Source organism: Oncorhynchus nerka, linkage group LG26 (genome assembly GCF_034236695.1).
Source record: "Oncorhynchus nerka isolate Pitt River linkage group LG26, Oner_Uvic_2.0, whole genome shotgun sequence".
Taxonomy (NCBI): domain Eukaryota; kingdom Metazoa; phylum Chordata; class Actinopteri; order Salmoniformes; family Salmonidae; genus Oncorhynchus; species Oncorhynchus nerka.
The window spans coordinates 40,510,685-40,528,731 of NC_088421.1; the positions used below are offsets into that span (position 1 = coordinate 40,510,685).

At 52.6% G+C, this 18,047-nt stretch overlaps 1 protein-coding gene across 4 annotated transcripts in view; it reads right to left on the reverse strand.

The window, feature by feature from the left end:
• Nucleotides 1–18,047, reverse strand: part of cyth1a (cytohesin 1a) — a 141,814-nt gene that overhangs the window by 42,259 nt on the left and 81,508 nt on the right. For all 4 annotated transcript variants that reach the window (XM_065010679.1, XM_065010677.1, XM_065010678.1 and 1 more), the window contains exons 2-3: nucleotides 8,530–8,612; nucleotides 1,154–1,218 (exon numbers count right to left, since the gene is read on the reverse strand). In XM_065010679.1, the coding sequence (XP_064866751.1) occupies nucleotides 1,154–1,218; nucleotides 8,530–8,612 (148 nt within the window). The remainder of the gene's footprint in view (nucleotides 1–1,153; nucleotides 1,219–8,529; nucleotides 8,613–18,047) is intronic.

Genomic DNA, 18,047 nt, shown 5'->3' on the forward strand with positions numbered 1-18,047 from the left:
CACTTAATCAGGGTCTGGGAAACAGCCCCACGAATAAATGTTTGTGTGATGCCATGTAAATATTTTCATTTGTCTTTTCATTTCAAATCACACATATTGATCTCCATGATCTATTTACTCATCTCACATTGGGTCAATATTATGTGTTCATTCACTTATTAGTTCAAATAATACTTTCATGAATTGAACATTTTGTCATCACCTTGGCAGTCAAAACTGCTCCAATGGGCCACTGATGACAACATTCAAGATGAAATGGTGACTCAACAATAAGCACTCTTCACTATCACCATGCTTACATCACCTTGCCCCGGCTAGCCAAAGGTCACCAGACTTCCTCTTTGATGACTTATTTCCCCCAGCATTCCTTTGGCTATTGTCATTTGGAACTACAGTACTCCCCAGTGTCAGTTATAACAGATGACCACTATTGAACAACGGCCCATTTCCAAAGCTACAGGAGTTGGTTCTTCACAGAAACAAAAACAACAGTTTCACCACCTGATGGTCTTTGACACATGGACTGGTAAAGGCTCAGATGACTCAGAAAGCCAGCTCTTTATACAACTTAGTAAATGGCCAGAGCAAACAAAAGTGTATGTCTGAAAAATAAGTGTGTGGGGGGATCCCCTCAACTTGAGTACCCCACGGCCCACACTCCAAAGTACCCTTCCCTTCTTCCCTCCCTAGGGACCCTCCATTGTCTGCTCTACCCAAACACCTCTGCATTATTGAATAGCCCCCCCATCACGGTGGGCGTGGCTGATCAAACATTTAAAAGCACTAGTCAGTGTATGTGTGTGTATGTGGCGGTGTGATTGTGTGTGTGAGCAAGCGTGTGTGTGTGAGCACATGCCTGTGCGTGCATGTGTGTGCGTGGTGTTTTGGGGAGGGGAAGAGGGTTGGTACTATCTGGACAGTAAGGTATAAATATTTAACAACAGTCATTTGTTAAGTTAATGGAATACAAACAAAGAAGCAATTTGGACTGTCGGAGATAGGAGATGGTAAGGAACCCTGAAGAACCTTTAAAAAAAACTAAGGAACCCTGAAAAACCCTAAGGAACCCAGAAGAACCCTAAAAAACACAAGGAACCCTGAAGAACCTTAAGGAACCCTAAGGAAGCCTGATTCCATACAGTTACACACTCACCTCTCCTCTGTGGAACCCAGGTTCTCGATCTCACTGGTCACTTCTGCTATCTCATTCTTCAGACGCTGGAAGATAGAGAGAGGAGGGGGTTAGGACCAAACACACAGAGCATTACGCTCAGTCTGCTGTCCCAGAACAGATTGTGAGGTTCCAGAACATTCTATTTCTCCTCCAGACCCATCAGTGCCCAGTCTGTGCCCACTGCTGCCACCATGCAGTCTCCCCATAACCCCTAACCAATACTGACACTAACCACTCCAATCTAATATCAACCGGATGTGTACGTGCCCTGAAGCAGGTCTCTCTTTCTCCCAAACACTTTCTTCTTTACAAACCACATTAAAAGGGAGGAACATTGGTGAATGACCTCCATACACAGGGAGTACAGAGCAGGACATTTGATTATTTTGGGGTTATGTTTGGGAGATTAATGGAGATATTGCAGATTCTGCCTTTTCTGACAGCTCTGTGAGAGCCCAGTTCCAGAGAGGGAGGGTGGGATGGTGACGGGCCAGACTGGCAGTCACCAGTCCCATACGAGGGCGAAACAGGGTGGAGACTGGGGGACTACTACATCATGATGGCATGGGGGACACAGCTAATAAAGAGAGGGTGTGAGATCTCTCGTCCTCCTGCGTTGTCATCACAGCCAGCCAGACCAGGGGATGCTAGAGTGTCACATGGACCATGTTACTGAGAATGACCGGGGTCACCAGACACACCACAGAGGTCACCAGTGCTTTGTGCTCTTGGTAAGACTAGCCTGGATAAATAAAGGGAAAGGAAAGATAAGATACCATGGAGAGGCAACGTTAACTTGTAGTGTAAGAAATACATGTATTAATTAACCTCCCTGCCTTGATATGAGCTTCACTGACTGACACAGTAGATGAAGAGTGGATGAAGGACTCTGCATGTCTCATAGGAACTTAGCTAACCCCATTCTGGCTGGGTGTGTGAGGAGTGACACCAAATGAAATGATCTAGTCGTTTTACAGCTCTTAATGCTCTTCCAAGACCTGGGTTCAAATAGTATTTGTCTTTCAAATTCCTTGCTCAATCAAACACTCCTAGTATTTGACAGAAAAACAAATCCTATTTGACCCAGGTCCCTTGACCCTATTTATCTACTGTTAGTCCCCCTACTGCTCACACTCCCAGTCAACCACTAACTAGTCCACATACAACTAGCTAGGCTTCATCGCAACATAGTCAGGTTACTAAAGGGTGTCCTGCACTTTGTGGGGGGAAAGGCCACATTCTTCATGGGCCATAATATCTGGAGGATATGTGCAGTCTCTTTGCAGTGAGGGGCATCTGGAGGATATATGCAGTCTCTTTGCAGTGAGGGGCATCTGGAGGATATGTGCAGTCTCTTTGCAGTGAGGGGCATCTGAAGGATATATGCAGTCTCTTTGCAGTGAGGGGCATCTGGAGGATATATGCAGTCTCTTTGCAGTGAGGGGCATCTGGAGGATATATGCAGTCTCTTTGCAGTGAGGGGCATCTGGAGGATATATGCAGTCTCTTTGCAGTGAGGGGCATCTGGAGGATATATGCAGTCTCTTTGCAGTGAGGGGCATCTGGAGGATATATGCAGTCTCTTTGCAGTGAGGGGCATCTGGAGGATATGTGCAGTCTCTTTGCAGTGAGGGGCATCTGGAGGATATATGCAGTCTCTTTGCAGTGAGGGGCATCTGGAGGATATATGCAGTCTCTTTGCAGTGAGGGGCATCTGGAGGATATGTGCAGTCTCTTTGCAGTGAGGGGCATCTGGAGGATATGTGCAGTCTCTTTGCAGTGAGGGGCATCTGGAGGATATATGCAGTCTCTTTGCAGTGAGGGGCATCTGGAGGATCAAGGCAAGGTGGAGCTAACTGGCAGGTGAAGTCAATATTTCATCCAAAAGCAGAGGAGAGGACAGACAGAGCCTGCAGAGGGCCTGCTGGGTCAACAGAAAAAGGGTTGAGAAGCCTCCCTCTACACCCCTAAGACCTCCCGTCTACACCCCTAAGACCTCCCGTCTACACCCCCAGACCTCCCCTCTACACCCCTAAGACCTCCACTCTACACCCCCAGACCTCCCCTCTACACCCCCAGACCTCCCCTCTACACCCCCAGACCTCCCCTCTACACCCCTAAGACCTCCCCTCTACACCCCTAAATACCTCCCCTGCAGTACACCCCCAGACCTCCCCAAGGTCCCTAAGACCTCACCTTCACCCCAGACCTCCCCTCTACACCCTCAAGACCTCCTCACACCCCCAAGACCTCCCCCTACACCCCCAGACCTCCCCTCTGAACCCCCCCAGACCTCCCCTCTACACCCCTAAGACCTCCCCTCTACACCCCCAGACCTCCCCTCTACACCCCTAAGACCTCCACTCTACCCCCCAGACCTCCCCTCTACACCCCCAGACCCCCCTTCTGAGACCTCCCCTCTACACCCCTAAGACCTCTCCTCTACACCCCCTGGAGACCTCCCCTCTACACCCCCAAGACCTCCCACCTACACCCCCAAGACCTCCCCTACACCTCCAGACCTCCCCTACACCCCAAAGACCTCCTCCCTACACCCCCAGACCTCCCCCTACACCCCAAAGACCTCCCCAGACCTCTTCCTCCACCCCCCAAGGCCTCCCCCCTACACCCCAGACCTCCCCCTACACCCCAAAGACCTCCACACTCCCCCTCTAAAGCAGGGCTGCGTTCAGCAGGGCACAACGTTGTGGAAGGCTCAGATATAAATATTCTGATGTATTAGAACCGTGTCTCTCTGACTAAGTGGTATGTTTCTCGTGACATGGCTGGAGCACTGGGGGTGATGATTTAACAGGTTTGGAAAGGAGAGACAGACTTCTACTGTACTTTACACAACTAAGGATCAGTGTGTGTCTGGAACACATTATGATACTGGGAGATGCCTCTGATCCTAACCCCAATACACCTCTAAACACACCTCTCCTCCTCCCCACACACACTCTCCTCCCCTCCCCCACACACACACACCTCCTCCTCCCCAGACACCTCTCCCTCCTCCCCACAGACACCTCTCCTCCTCCCCACACACACCTCTCCTCCCCTCCCCACACCCACCTCCTCCCCACACACCTCTCCTCCTCCCCACACACACCTCTCCTCCTCCCCACAGACCTCTCCTCCTCCCACACACACACCTCTCTCCTCCCACACACACACCCCTCCTCCTCCCCACAGACACTCTCCTCCTCCCCACAGACACCTCTCCTCCTCCACACACACACACCTCTCCTCCTCCCCACAGACACCTCTCCTCCTCCACACAGACACCTCTCCTCCTCCCCACAGACACCTCTCCTCCTCCCCACAGACACCTCTCCTCCTCCCCCCACAGACACCTCTCCTCCTCCCCACAGACACCTCTCCTCCTCCCACACACACCTCTCCTCCTCCCCCACACACACACCTCTCCTCCTCCACACACACACCTCCTCTCCTCCTCCACACACACACACCTCCCTCCTCCCCACAGACACCTCTCCTCCTCCCCACAGACACCTCTCCTCCTCCCCACAGACACCTCTCCTCCTCCACACACACACCTCTCTTCCTCCCCACACACCTCTCTTCCTCCCCACACACACCTCTCCTCCTCCCCACAGACACCTCTCCTCCTCCCCACAGACACCTCTCCTCCTCCCCACAGACACCTCTCCTCCTCCCCACAGACACCTCTCCTCCTCCCCACACACACCCTCCTCCTCCCCACAGACACCTCTCTCCTCCCCACAGACACCTCTCCTCCTCCACACACACACCTCTCCTCCTCCACACACACACACTCTCCTCCTCCACACACACACCTCTCCTCCTCCACACACACACACCTCTCCTCCTCCACACAGACACCTCTCCTCCTCCCCACAGACACCTCTCCTCCTCCACCACACACACACCTCTCTCTCCTCCACACAGACACCTCTCCTCCTCCACACAGACACCTCTCCTCCTCCCCACAGACACCTCTCCTCCTCCCCACAGACACCTCTCCTCCTCCCCACAGACACCTCTCCTCCTCCCCACAGACACCTCTCCTCCTCCTCCCACACACACCTCTCCTCCTCCACACACACACCTCTCCTCCTCCACACACACACACACCTCTCCTCCTCCACACACACACACCTCTCCTCCTCCCCACAGACACCTCTCCTCCTCCCCACAGACACCTCTCCTCCTCCCCACAGACACCTCTCCTCCTCCCCACACACACCTCTCCTCCTCCCCACAGACACCTCTCCTCCTCCCCACAGACACCTCTCCTCCTCCACACACACACCTCTCCTCCTCCACACACACACACTCTCCTCCTCCACACACACAGCTCTCCTCCTCCACACACACACACACCTCTCCTCCTCCACACAGACACCTCTCCTCCTCCCCACAGACACCTCTCCTCCTCCACACACACACACACCTCTCCTCCTCCACACAGACACCTCTCCTCCTCCACACAGACACCTCTCCTCCTCCCCACAGACACCTCTCCTCCTCCCCACAGACACCTCTCCTCCTCCCCACAGACACCTCTCCTCCTCCCCACAGACACCTCTCCTCCTCCCCACAGACACCTCTCCTCCTCCACACACACACCTCTCCTCCTCCACACACACACCTCTCCTCCTCCACACACACACACACCTCTCCTCCTCCACACACACACACCTCTCCTCCTCCCCACAGACACCTCTCCCTCCTCCACACACACCTCTCCTCCTCCACACACACCTCTCCTCCTCCACACACACACCTCTCCTCCTCCACACACACACCTCTCCTCCTCCTCCACACACACCTCTCCTCCTCCCCACAGACACCTCTCTCCTCCTCCACACACACACCTCTCCTCCTCCACACACACACCTCTCCTCCTCCACACACATCTCTCCTCCTCCCCACACACACCTCTCCTCCTCCACACACACCTCTCCTCCTCCCCACAGACACCTCTCCTCCTCCACACACACACCCTCTCCTCCTCCCCACAGACACCTCTCCTCCTCCACACACACACCTCTCCTCCTCCCCACAGACACCTCTCCTCCTCCACACACACCTCTCCTCCTCCACACACACACCTCTCCTCCTCCCCACACACATCTCTCCTCCTCCACAGACACCTCTCCTCCTCCCCACAGACACCTCTCCTCCTCCCCACAGACACCTCTCCTCCTCCCCCACAGACACCTCTCCTCCTCCCCACAGACACCTCTCCTCCTCCCCACAGACACCTCTCCTCCTCCCCACAGACACCTCTCTTCCTCCCCACAGACACCTCTCTTCCTCCCCACAGACACCTCTCCTCCTCCCCACAGACACCTCTCCTCCTCCCCACAGACACCTCTCCTCCTCCCCACAGACACCTCTCCTCCTCCCCACAGACACCTCTCCTCCTCCCCACAGACACCTCTCCTCCTCCCCACAGACACCTCTCCTCCTCCCCCACAGACACCTCTCCTCCTCCCCCACAGACACCTCTCCTCCTCCCCACAGACACCCTCTCCTCCTCCCCACAGACACCTCTCCTCCTCCCCACAGACACCTCTCCTCCTCCCCACAGACACCTCTCCTCCTCCACACACACACCTCTCCTCCTCCCCACAGACACCTCTCCTCCTCCACACACACACCTCTCCTCCTCCACACACATCTCTCCTCCTCCCCACAGACACCTCTCCTCCTCCACACACACACCTCCTCCTCCACACCACACCTCTCCTCCTCCCACACACACACACACACCTCTCCTCCTCCACACACACACACATCTCTTCTCCTCCACACACACACACCTCTCCTCCTCCCCACACACACCTCTCCTCCTCCCCACACACACCTCTCCTCCTCCACACACACACACACCCTCTCCTCCTCCCCACACACACACACCTCTCCTCCTCCCCACACACACCTCTCCTCCACACACACACCCCTCCTCCACACACACACCTCTCCTCCTCCCCACAGACACCTCTCCTCCTCCACACACACACCTCTCCTCCTCCACACACACACACTCCTCCTCCACACACACACACACCTCTCCTCCTCCACACACACACACACTCTCCTCCTCCACACACACACACACCTCTCCTCCTCCACACACACACACACACCTCTCCTCCTCCACACACACACACTCTTTCTCCTCCACACACCCACACCTCTCCTCCTCCCCACACACACACCTCCTCCTCCCACACACCTCTCCTCCACCACACACACACACACACACCTCTCCTCCTCCCCACACACACACTCTCCTCCTCCCCACACACACCTCTCCTCCACCACACACCTCCCACACTCACTCTCTCCTCCACACACACCTCTCTCCTCCCCACACACACCTCTCCTCCTCCCCACACACACCTCTCCTCCTCCCCACACCCACCTCTCCCCCCCCACAGACACCTCTCCTCCTCCACACACACACCTCTCCTCCTCCCCACACACACACCTCTCCTCCTCCACACACACCTCTCCTCCTCCCCACACCCACCTCTCCCCCCCACAGACACCTCTCCTCCTCCACACACACACCTCTCCTCCTCCACACACACACCTCTCCTCCCCTCCTCCCCCCCCACCTCTCCCCCCCAGACACCTCTCCTCCTCCACACACCCTCCTCCTCCACACACACACCTCTCCTCCTCCACACACACCCTCTCCTCCTCCACACACACACCTCCTCCTCCACACACACACCTCTCCTCCTCCACACACACACCTCCTCCTCCACACACACCTCTCCTCCTCCACACACACACCTCTCCTCCTCCCCACACCCACCTCTCCTCCCCCCCCACAGACACCTCTCTCCTCCACCACACACCTCTCCTCCTCCCCACAGACACCTCTCCTCCTCCACACACACACCTCCCCCACACACACACCTCTCTCCTCCTCCCCACACACACACCTCTCTCCTCCTCCCCACACACAGCTCTCTCCCCCTCCCCCCACACAAACACCTCTCTCCTCCTCCCCACACACACACCTCTCTCCTCCCCACACACACCAGTCTTCCTCCACACACACACCTCTCTCCTCCTCCACACACACACACCTCTCCTCCTCCCCACACACACTCTCCTCCTCCCCACACACCCTCTCCTCCTCCACACACCACCTCTCCTCCCCCCACACACCTCTCCTCCTCCTCCACACACCTCTCTCCTCCTCCACACACACACACCTCTCCTCCTCCCCACACACACCTGTCTTCCTCCACACACACACCTCTCCTCCTCCCCACACACATCTCTATCCTCCTCCCCACACACACACACTTCTCCTCCTCCACACACACACTACACACACACTATACCTGAATGTCTTCCAGCAGCTCTTGCTTGCGTCGGCGGATGTTTTCCAGCTCATGCTGCTCCTCAGGGGTGAGGTCATCTGGCACTGTGGGGACACAGAGAGAGAGGTTAGGTTTGGGTATCCCAAAATACTCACAGAACACACCTTCCTGGGCCCTATCGTTCTCACTGTAGCCTACCTGTTCCCTTAGGCAGGGGAATGAGACAAACCTAGCAAAAAGAGATTGAAGGCTCTGAGTAGGGTCTGGGAGCCTAGAGAGAAAGAACGAGGAGAAAGAGAGGAAGAGAGAGACAGAGAGAGAAAGAACGAGGAGAAAGAGAGACAGAGAGAGACAGAGAGAAAGAACGAGGAGAAAGAGAGGAAGAGACAGACAGAGAGAGAAGGAAATAACTAGAGGAGAGGGTGAGAGGTCTGTTTTGGAAGTAAGACAAATCGATAACCGACAAAAACACTGAAAGCTAAGGAGAAGATAAGGCTTCCTGCACACCGAGCCTTAGCCTACATTAGAAGCCAGTCCGGGGGACAACAGTCCAAGAGAAAGAGTTGAGATTTCCCAGCAGTACAGGGCAGCCTTCCGGAAGCCTACTGCCCATGTTTACAAACACTCCAAGAACAGTCAGGTCCACAGCACATCACAGTGAAGGAATAAGACAGTGTTTCCCCACATTCATTTACAAGTGGGTTGTAAAGGCCACACTACAACAACACCAAGGGCCTAAAGTCAAACCATTTGAAAGCAAATGATTTTAGACAGGGGGAAACAATGCCTAAACCGTGTGGTAGGAAACACTGCAACAAGCCAGAACAACCCTACCCCCTTCACACAGATAACTCCACCTGCCAGGACATGATGCCCTAGTTCAGGACTAACAGCTCCGCCTCATGTCTGACATCACATCCACCACCAACACCACAAAGGGCAACAAACAGGATGAAGGGTCTGTAATGGTCTGTGGTTCCTCCAGTTCACACTAGACATCCTCTATACTGCACTGGGGGTTCATATCCTCTGGTATGTATGTAACAGCTCAGTCGAAGTGAAATACAAGCCCAGGACAGCAGTGACAGCAGTGCCAGGACAGCAGTGCCAGGACAGCAGTGCCAGGACAGCAGTGCCAGGACAGCAGTGCCAGGACAGCAGTGTCAGGACAGCAGTGTCAGGACAGCAGTGTAGCAGTGTCAGGACAGCAGTGAAAGGACAGCAGTGTCAGGCCAGCAGTGTCAGGACAGCAGTGTCAGGACAGCAGTGCCAGGACAGCAGTGCCAGGACAGCAGTGCCAGGACAGCAGTGTCAGGACAGCAGTGTCAGGACAGCAGTGCCAGGACAGCAGTGCCAGGACAGCAGTGTCAGGCCAGCAGTGCCAGGACAGCAGTGTCAGGACAGCAGTGTCAGGCCAGCAGTGCCAGGACAGCAGTGTCAGGACAGCAGTGCCAGGACAGCAGTGCCAGGCCAGCAGTGTCAGGACAGCAGTGCCAGGACAGCAGTGTCAGGACAGCAATGCCAGGACAGCAGTGCCAGGACAGCAGTGTCAGGACAGCAATGCCAGGACAGCAGTGCCAGGACAGCAGTGTCAGGACAGCAGTGCCAGGACAGCAGTGTCAGGACAGCAGTGTCAGGACAGCAGTGTAGCAGTGTCAGGACAGCAGTGCCAGGACAGCAGTGTCAGGACAGCAGTGTCAGGACAGCAGTGTCAGGACAGCAGTGTCAGGACAGCAGTGCCAGGACAGCAGTGTAGCAGTGTCAGGACAGCAGTGAAAGGACAGCAGTGTCAGGCCAGCAGTGTCAGGACAGCAGTGTCAGGACAGCAGTGTCAGGACAGCAGTGTAGCAGTGTCAGGACAGCAGTGAAAGGACAGCAGTGTCAGGACAGCAGTGTCAGGACAGCAGTGTCAGGACAGCAGTGTCAGGACAGCAGTGCCAGGACAGCAGTGTAGCAGTGTCAGGACAGCAGTGTCAGGACAGCAGTGCCAGGACAGCAGTGTCAGGACAGCAGTGCCAGGACAGCAGTGTCAGGACAGCAGTGTCAGGACAGCAGTGTCAGGACAGCAGTGTCAGGACAGCAGTGTCAGGACAGCAGTGTCAGGACAGCAGTGTCAGGACAGCAGTGCCAGGACAGCAGTGCCAGGACAGCAGTGTCAGGACAGCAGTGTCAGGACAGCAGTGCCAGGACAGCAGTGCCAGGACAGCAGTGCCAGGACAGCAGTGTCAGGACAGCAGTGTCAGGCCAGCAGTGCCAGGACAGCAGTGCCAGGACAGCAGTGTCAGGACAGCAGTGCCAGGACAGCAGTGCCAGGCCAGCAGTGTCAGGACAGCAGTGCCAGGACAGCAGTGTCAGGACAGCAGTGCCAGGACAGCAATGCCAGGACAGCAGTGCCAGGACAGCAGTGTCAGGACAGCAATGCCAGGACAGCAGTGCCAGGACAGCAGTGTCAGGACAGCAGTGTCAGGACAGCAGTGTCAGGACAGCAGTGCCAGGACAGCAGTGCCAGGACAGCAGTGCCAGGACAGCAGTGTCAGGAAAGCAGTGCCAGGACAGCAGTGCCAGGACAGCAGTGTCAGGACAGCAGTGCCAGGACAGCAGTGCCAGGACAGCAGTGCCAGGACAGCAGTGTCAGGACAGCAGTGTCAGGACAGCAGTGCCAGGACAGCAGTGCCAGGACAGCAGTGTCAGGACAGCAGTGCCAGGACAGCAGTGTCAGGACAGCAGTGTCAGGACAGCAGTGCCAGGACAGCAGTGCCAGGCCAGCAGTGCCAGGACAGCAGTGCCAGGACAGCAGTGCCAGGACAGCAGTGCCAGGCCAGCAGTGCCAGGACAGCAGTGTCAGGACAGCAGTGCCAGGACAGCAGTGCCAGGACAGCAGTGCCAGGACAGCAGTGCCAGGACAGCAGTGTCAGGACAGCAGTGTCAGGACAGCAGTGTAGCAGGACAGGACAGCAGTGCCAGGACAGCAGTGTCAGGACAGCAGTGTCAGGACAGCAGTGTCGGACAGCAGTGTCAGGACAGCAGTGCCAGGACAGCAGTGTAGCAGTGTCAGGACAGCAGTGAAAGGACAGCAGTGTCAGGCCAGCAGTGTCAGGACAGCAGTGTCAGGACAGCAGTGTCAGGACAGCAGTGTAGCAGTGTCAGGACAGCAGTGAAAGGACAGCAGTGTCAGGACAGCAGTGTCAGGACAGCAGTGTCAGGACAGCAGTGTCAGGACAGCAGTGCCAGGACAGCAGTGTAGCAGTGTCAGGACAGCAGTGTCAGGACAGCAGTGCCAGGACAGCAGTGTCAGGACAGCAGTGCCAGGACAGCAGTGTCAGGACAGCAGTGTCAGGACAACAGTGTCAGGACAGCAGTGTCAGGACAGCAGTGTCAGGACAGCAGTGTAACAGTGCCAGGACAGCAGTGTCAGGACAGCAGTGCCAGGACAGCAGTGCCAGGACAACAGTGTCAGGACAGCAGTGTCAGGACAGCAGTGCCAGGACAGCAGTGCCAGGACAGCAGTGCCAGGACAGCAGTGTCAGGACAGCAGTGTCAGGCCAGCAGTGCCAGGACAGCAGTGTCAGGACAGCAGTGTCAGGACAGCAGTGTCAGGACAGCAGTGCCAGGACAGCAGTGCCAGGCCAGCAGTGTCAGGACAGCAGTGCCAGGACAGCAGTGTCAGGACAGCAGTGCCAGGACAGCAATGCCAGGACAGCAGTGCCAGGACAGCAGTGTCAGGACAGCAATGCCAGGACAGCAGTGCCAGGACAGCAGTGTCAGGACAGCAGTGTCAGGACAGCAGTGTCAGGACAGCAGTGCAAGGACAGCAGTGCCAGGACAGCAGTGCCAGGACAGCAGTGTCAGGAAAGCAGTGCCAGGACAGCAGTGCCAGGACAGCAGTGTCAGGACAGCAGTGCCAGGACAGCAGTGCCAGGACAGCAGTGCCAGGACAGCAGTGTCAGGACAGCAGTGTCAGGACAGCAGTGCCAGGACAGCAGTGCCAGGACAGCAGTGTCACAGCAGTGTCCAGGACAGCAGTGCCAGGACAGCAGTGTCAGGACAGCAGTGTCAGGACAGCAGTGCCAGGACAGCAGTGCCAGGCCAGCAGTGCCAGGACAGCAGTGCCAGGACAGCAGTGCCAGGACAGCAGTGCCAGGCCAGCAGTGCCAGGACAGCAGTGTCAGGACAGCAGTGTCAGGACAGTAGTGCCAGGCCAGCAGTGCCAGGACAGCAGTGCCAGGCCAGCAGTGCCAGGACAGCAGTGTCAGGACAGCAGTGCCAGGCCAGCAGTGCCAGGACAGCAGTGTCAGGACAGCAGTGTCAGGACAGCAGTGTCGGGACAGCAGTGTCAGGACAGCAGTGTCAGGACAGGACAGCAGTGCCAGGACAGCAGTGCCAGGACAGCAGTGCCAGGACAGCAGTGCCAGGACAGCAGTGTCAGGACAGCAGTGCCAGGACAGCAGTGTCAGGACAGCAGTGTCAAGACAGCAGTAGCGTGGCATATCTCAAAGCACTGTCACTGCCTGTACGGTTATTTTTAGCTTCCCCCGGGCCAAGGACTGAGGGAGGAGCAAGCTGTCCTGAATGATTGGGCTGCTCTGTGTGTGTGTGTGTGTGTGTGTGTGTGTGTGTGTGTGTGTGTGTGTGTGTGTGTCAGGGCCATTGAAAGTAAAGGAGAGAGCCATTCCTATACAGCACTAACCAAAAGTGACACCATTCACAACACAACAAATCATTTCATACATGTTGAGACAACAAGACACTTTCCTCAACAATCAACGATCCATGTCTGAGTCTCTCAAACCCAATGGATCAACTTCCTGTTAAAACACAGGCGATAAGAAAGGTGGTTCCTGTACCCACGGCCTCTCTATGGGGGTGTGAACCCTCTGGTGACCCCTCTCCTCCCTCAATACCCAGGAGATCATAAGCTGGAGGTTCATAGGTCAAAGATCATGGGCTGTGGTTGACCCCGGTGGGGCTCACTAGAAGACTAACAAGCCCAGGAACGGGGAGGGATGGGGACCAGTGTGTATTTATGGATACAGATCCAGCACAAGGATCTATGGGGAAAGAGCTCAGCCAGAAAGAACAAGTCATGTATTTTTGAGACACAACATACACAAACACACACACCACACACACACACACACACACACCTAAGCAAAGCATGTATGCGCGTGCATGCACGAATGTCCACACCAAACGTGCCCCCCCATAATTCATGACACCTACCACAGGGGCTTCACTCAAGGCTGAGAAAATACTCATGTAAAAGCTAAATATATGTGATATGGAAAATGCTGAATTTATCTGAAATTCCAACCGAAAACAAACACAGAAATTAGAGGGCAATATTAAAATGCATCATTTAAATATTGAAAGTAACTGTCAAACCCAATAGCTTGATGAGAAGAACACTTTGAATCCCAAACTAAAATGTCTGGTCATTTTAAACAGGGATAATAGACTACAGGGGTCATAAAGAATGACAAGGGTTTCTGATTGGACAAATCCAGGTAGTTCCTCCCTGTTTCAGTTCGTTTCTATTGGGTTTGGTGTCTAATGAACATGACCCAGGGTTCTTCCTCAGCCTCGTCCACCTTTCAACGGTAACGCCGGAAACCGGCCGCACAGATGCCTCCAAAATTCTCAAAGTATCCATGACAACCACCTGCTTTGCCTGCCTGCCTGCATGCCTGTCTGTCTGTCTGTCTGCCCGCCTGCCACCTGTCAAGGCTAAGACATTGACCATGTCTGTTAGACACACAGCTAAATAAATACTGAATGGCCTTTTCTTTCTTTCTGCAGGCAGTCAGAATGTCCTTGAGACGGAGAATGTATTTGATACCTGCAAAAACAAAGTGTTGGAGAAGAAAGTAAAAGTGCAATATGTGCCATGTAAGAAAGCTAATGTTTAAGTTCCTTGCTCAGAACATATGAAAGCTGGTGGTTCCTTTTAACATGAGTCTTCAATATCCCCAGGTAAGAAGTTTTAGGTTGTAGTTATTATAGGAATTATAGGACTATTTCCCTCTATACCATTTGTATTTCATTAACCTTTGACTATTGGATGTTCTTATAGGAACTTTAGTATTGCCAGTGTAACAGTATAGCTTCCGTCCCTCTCCTCGCCCCTACCTGGGCTCGAACAGGAACACATCGACAACAGCCACCCTCGAAGCAGCATTACCCATGCAATGCAAGGGGAACAACTACTCCAAGACTCAGAGTGAGTGACGTTTGAAACCCTGTTAGCGTGCACCCCGCTAACTAGCTAGCCATTTCACATCACATCGTTACACCAGCCTAATCTCGGGAGTTGATAGGCTTGCAGTCATAAACAGCAGAGCTGCTGGCAAAACGCACGAAAGTGCTGTTTGAATGAATGCTTATGAGCCTGCTGGTGCCTACCAGCACTCAGACTGCTCTATCAAATCATAGATTTAATTATAATAACACACAGAAATACGAGATTTAGGTCATTAATATGGTCCAATCCGGAAACTATCACCTCGAAAACAAAACATTTATTCTTTCAGTGAAATACGGAACCGTTCCGTATTTTATCCAACGGGTGGCATCCATCAGTCTAAATATTGCTGTTACATTGCACAACCTTCAATGTTATGTCATAATTACGTAAAATTCTGGCAAATTAGTTCGCAATGAGCCAGGCGGCCCAAACTGTTGCATATACCCTGACTCTGCGTGCAATGAATGCAAGAGAAGTGACACAATTTCACCTGGTTAATATTGCCTGCTAACCTGGATTTCTTTTAGCTAAATATGCAGGTTTAAAAATATATACTCTGTGTATTGATTTTAAGAAAGGCATTGATGTTTATGGTTAGGTACACGTTGGCGCAACGACAGTCCTTATTCACGAATGCGCACTGCATCGATTATATGCAACGCAGGACACGCTAGATAAACTAGTAATATCATCAACCATGTGTAGTTATAACTAGTGATTATAATTGATTAAGTTTAATGCTAGCTAGCAACATACCTTGGCTTCTTACTGCATTCACGTAACAGACAGGCTCCTCGTGGAGTGCAATGTAGGTGGTGGTTAGAGCGTTGGACTAGTTAACCGTAAGGTTGCAAGATTGAATCCCTGAGCTGACAAGGTAAAAATCTGTCGTTCTGCCCCTGAACAAGGCAGTTAACCAACCGTTCCTAGGCCGTCATTGAAAGTAAGAATGTGTTCTTAACTGACTTGCTGAGTTAAAATATTAAATAAAGGTGTTAATTTAAAAAATATATTTTTTAATAATAATAAATCGGCAAATTCGGCATCCAAAATGACCGATTTCCGATTGTTATGAATACTTGAAATCGGCCATTCCGATTAATCGGTCGACCTCTTGTACACACGCGCACACACACATACTGTACACGCGCACACACACACCACACACACACACTGCTGCTGATAGGCCTAATCCAATAAGGCAGATTTGACTTCATGGCGTGTTACATTTCATGGGCCTCATCTACCATCGATTGTCCAAGTGAATGTCACGCTGAGTAAAGCCAGAGCAGTGCTGTACAGTGCTTAACAGACACAACAGGAAATTAACTCCTCATCTTGAAAGAGAAGTCATACTGGGTGGATGCATCAGGGGAAACAACATACACAGACACCCACTGCATTCCTGTCTTGACTGGTAGGGACAGTTAGAAGAACATCACAAAACCCAGAGAGAGAACGAACTAAAGAGAGAGAGAGACAGAGAACGAACTAAACAGAGAGAGAGAGAGAGAGAGAGAGAGAACGAACTAAAGAGAGCGTGAGACAGAGAGAGAGAAAGAGAGAGAGAGAGAGAGAGAGAGAGAACGAACTAAAGAGAGAGAGAAACGAACTAGAGAGAGAGAGAACGAACTAGAGAGAGAGAGAACGAACTAAAGAGAGAGAGAGACAGAGAACGAACTAAAGAGAGCGAGAGACAGAGAACGAACTAAACAGAAAGAGAGAGACAGAGAGAGAGAACGAACTAAAGAGAGAGAGAGACAGAGAGAGAGAGAAAGAGAGAGAGAGAATGAACTAGAGAGAACTAGAGAGAGAACTAAAGAGAGACAGAGAGAGAGAATGAACTAAAGAGAGAGAACTAAAGAGAGAGAGAACGAACGAGAGAGAGAGAGAACTAAAGAGAGAGAGAGAAGGAACTAAAGAGAGAGAGAGAAGAGAGAGAGAACGAACTAGAGAGAGAGAAGGAACTAAAGAGAGAGAGAGAAGAGAGAGAGAACGAACTAGAGAGAGAGAGAACTAAAGAGAGAGAGAGAGAACGAACTAAAGAGAGAAAGAGAACTAAAGAGAGAGAGAGAACGAACTAGAGAGCGAGAGAGAACTAAAGAGAGACAGAGAGAGAGAACGAACTAAAGAGAGAGAGAGAACGAACGAGAGAGAGAACGAACTAGAGAGAGAGAACAAACTAAAGAGAGAGAGAGAACGAACTAGAGAGAGAACGAACTAAAGAGAGAGAGAGAACAAACGAGAGAAAGAACGAACTAGAGAGAGAGAACAAACTAAAGAGAGAGAGAGAACGAACGAGAGAGAGAACGAACTAGAGAGAGAGAACAAACTATAGAGAGAGGGAGAATGAACTAAAGAGAGAGAGAGAACGAACGAGAGAGAGAACGAACTAGAGAGAGAGAACGAACTAGAGAGAGAGAACAAACTAAAGAGAGAGAACAAACTAAAGAGAGAGGAGAAACGAACTAGAGAGAGAGAGAACGAACTAAAGAGAGAGAGAGAACGAACGAGAGAGAGAGAACGAACTAAAGAGAGAACGAACTAGAGAGAGAGAACAAACTAAAGAGAGAGAGAGAACGAACTAGAGAGCGAGAGAGAACGAACTAAAGAGAGAGGGAGAACGAACTAGAGAGAGAGAGAACGAACTAGAGAGAGAGAGAGAACGAACTAGAGAGAGAGAGAACGAACTAGAGAGAGAACGAACTAAAGAGAGAGAGAGAACGAACGAGAGAGAGAACGAACTAGAGAGAGAGAGAACGAACTAAAGAGAGAGAGAGAACGAACTAGAGAGCGAGAGAGAACGAACTAAAGAGAGAGGGAGAACGAACTAGAGAGAGAGAGAACGAACTAGAGAGAGAGAGAGAACGAACTAGAGAGAGAGAGAGAAACGAACTAAAGAGAGAGAGAGAACGAACTAGAGAGAGAGAGAACGAACTAAAGAGAGAGAGAGAACGAACTAGAGAGCGAGAGAGAACGAACTAAAGAGAGAGAGAGAACGAACTAGAGAGAGAGAGAACGAACTAGAGAGAGAGAGAACGAACTAGAGAGAGAGAGAACGAACTAAAGAGAGAGAGAGAACGAACTAGAGAGAGAGAGAACGAACTAGAGAGAGAGAGAACGAACTAAAGAGAGAGAGAGAACGAACTAGAGAGAGAGAACGAACTAAAGAGAGAGAGAGAACGAACTAGAGAGAGAGAGAGAACGAACTAGAGAGAGAGAGAGAATGAACTAGAGAGAGAGAGAACGAACTAGAGAGAGAGAGAACGAACTAGAGAGAGAGAGAGAACGAACTAGA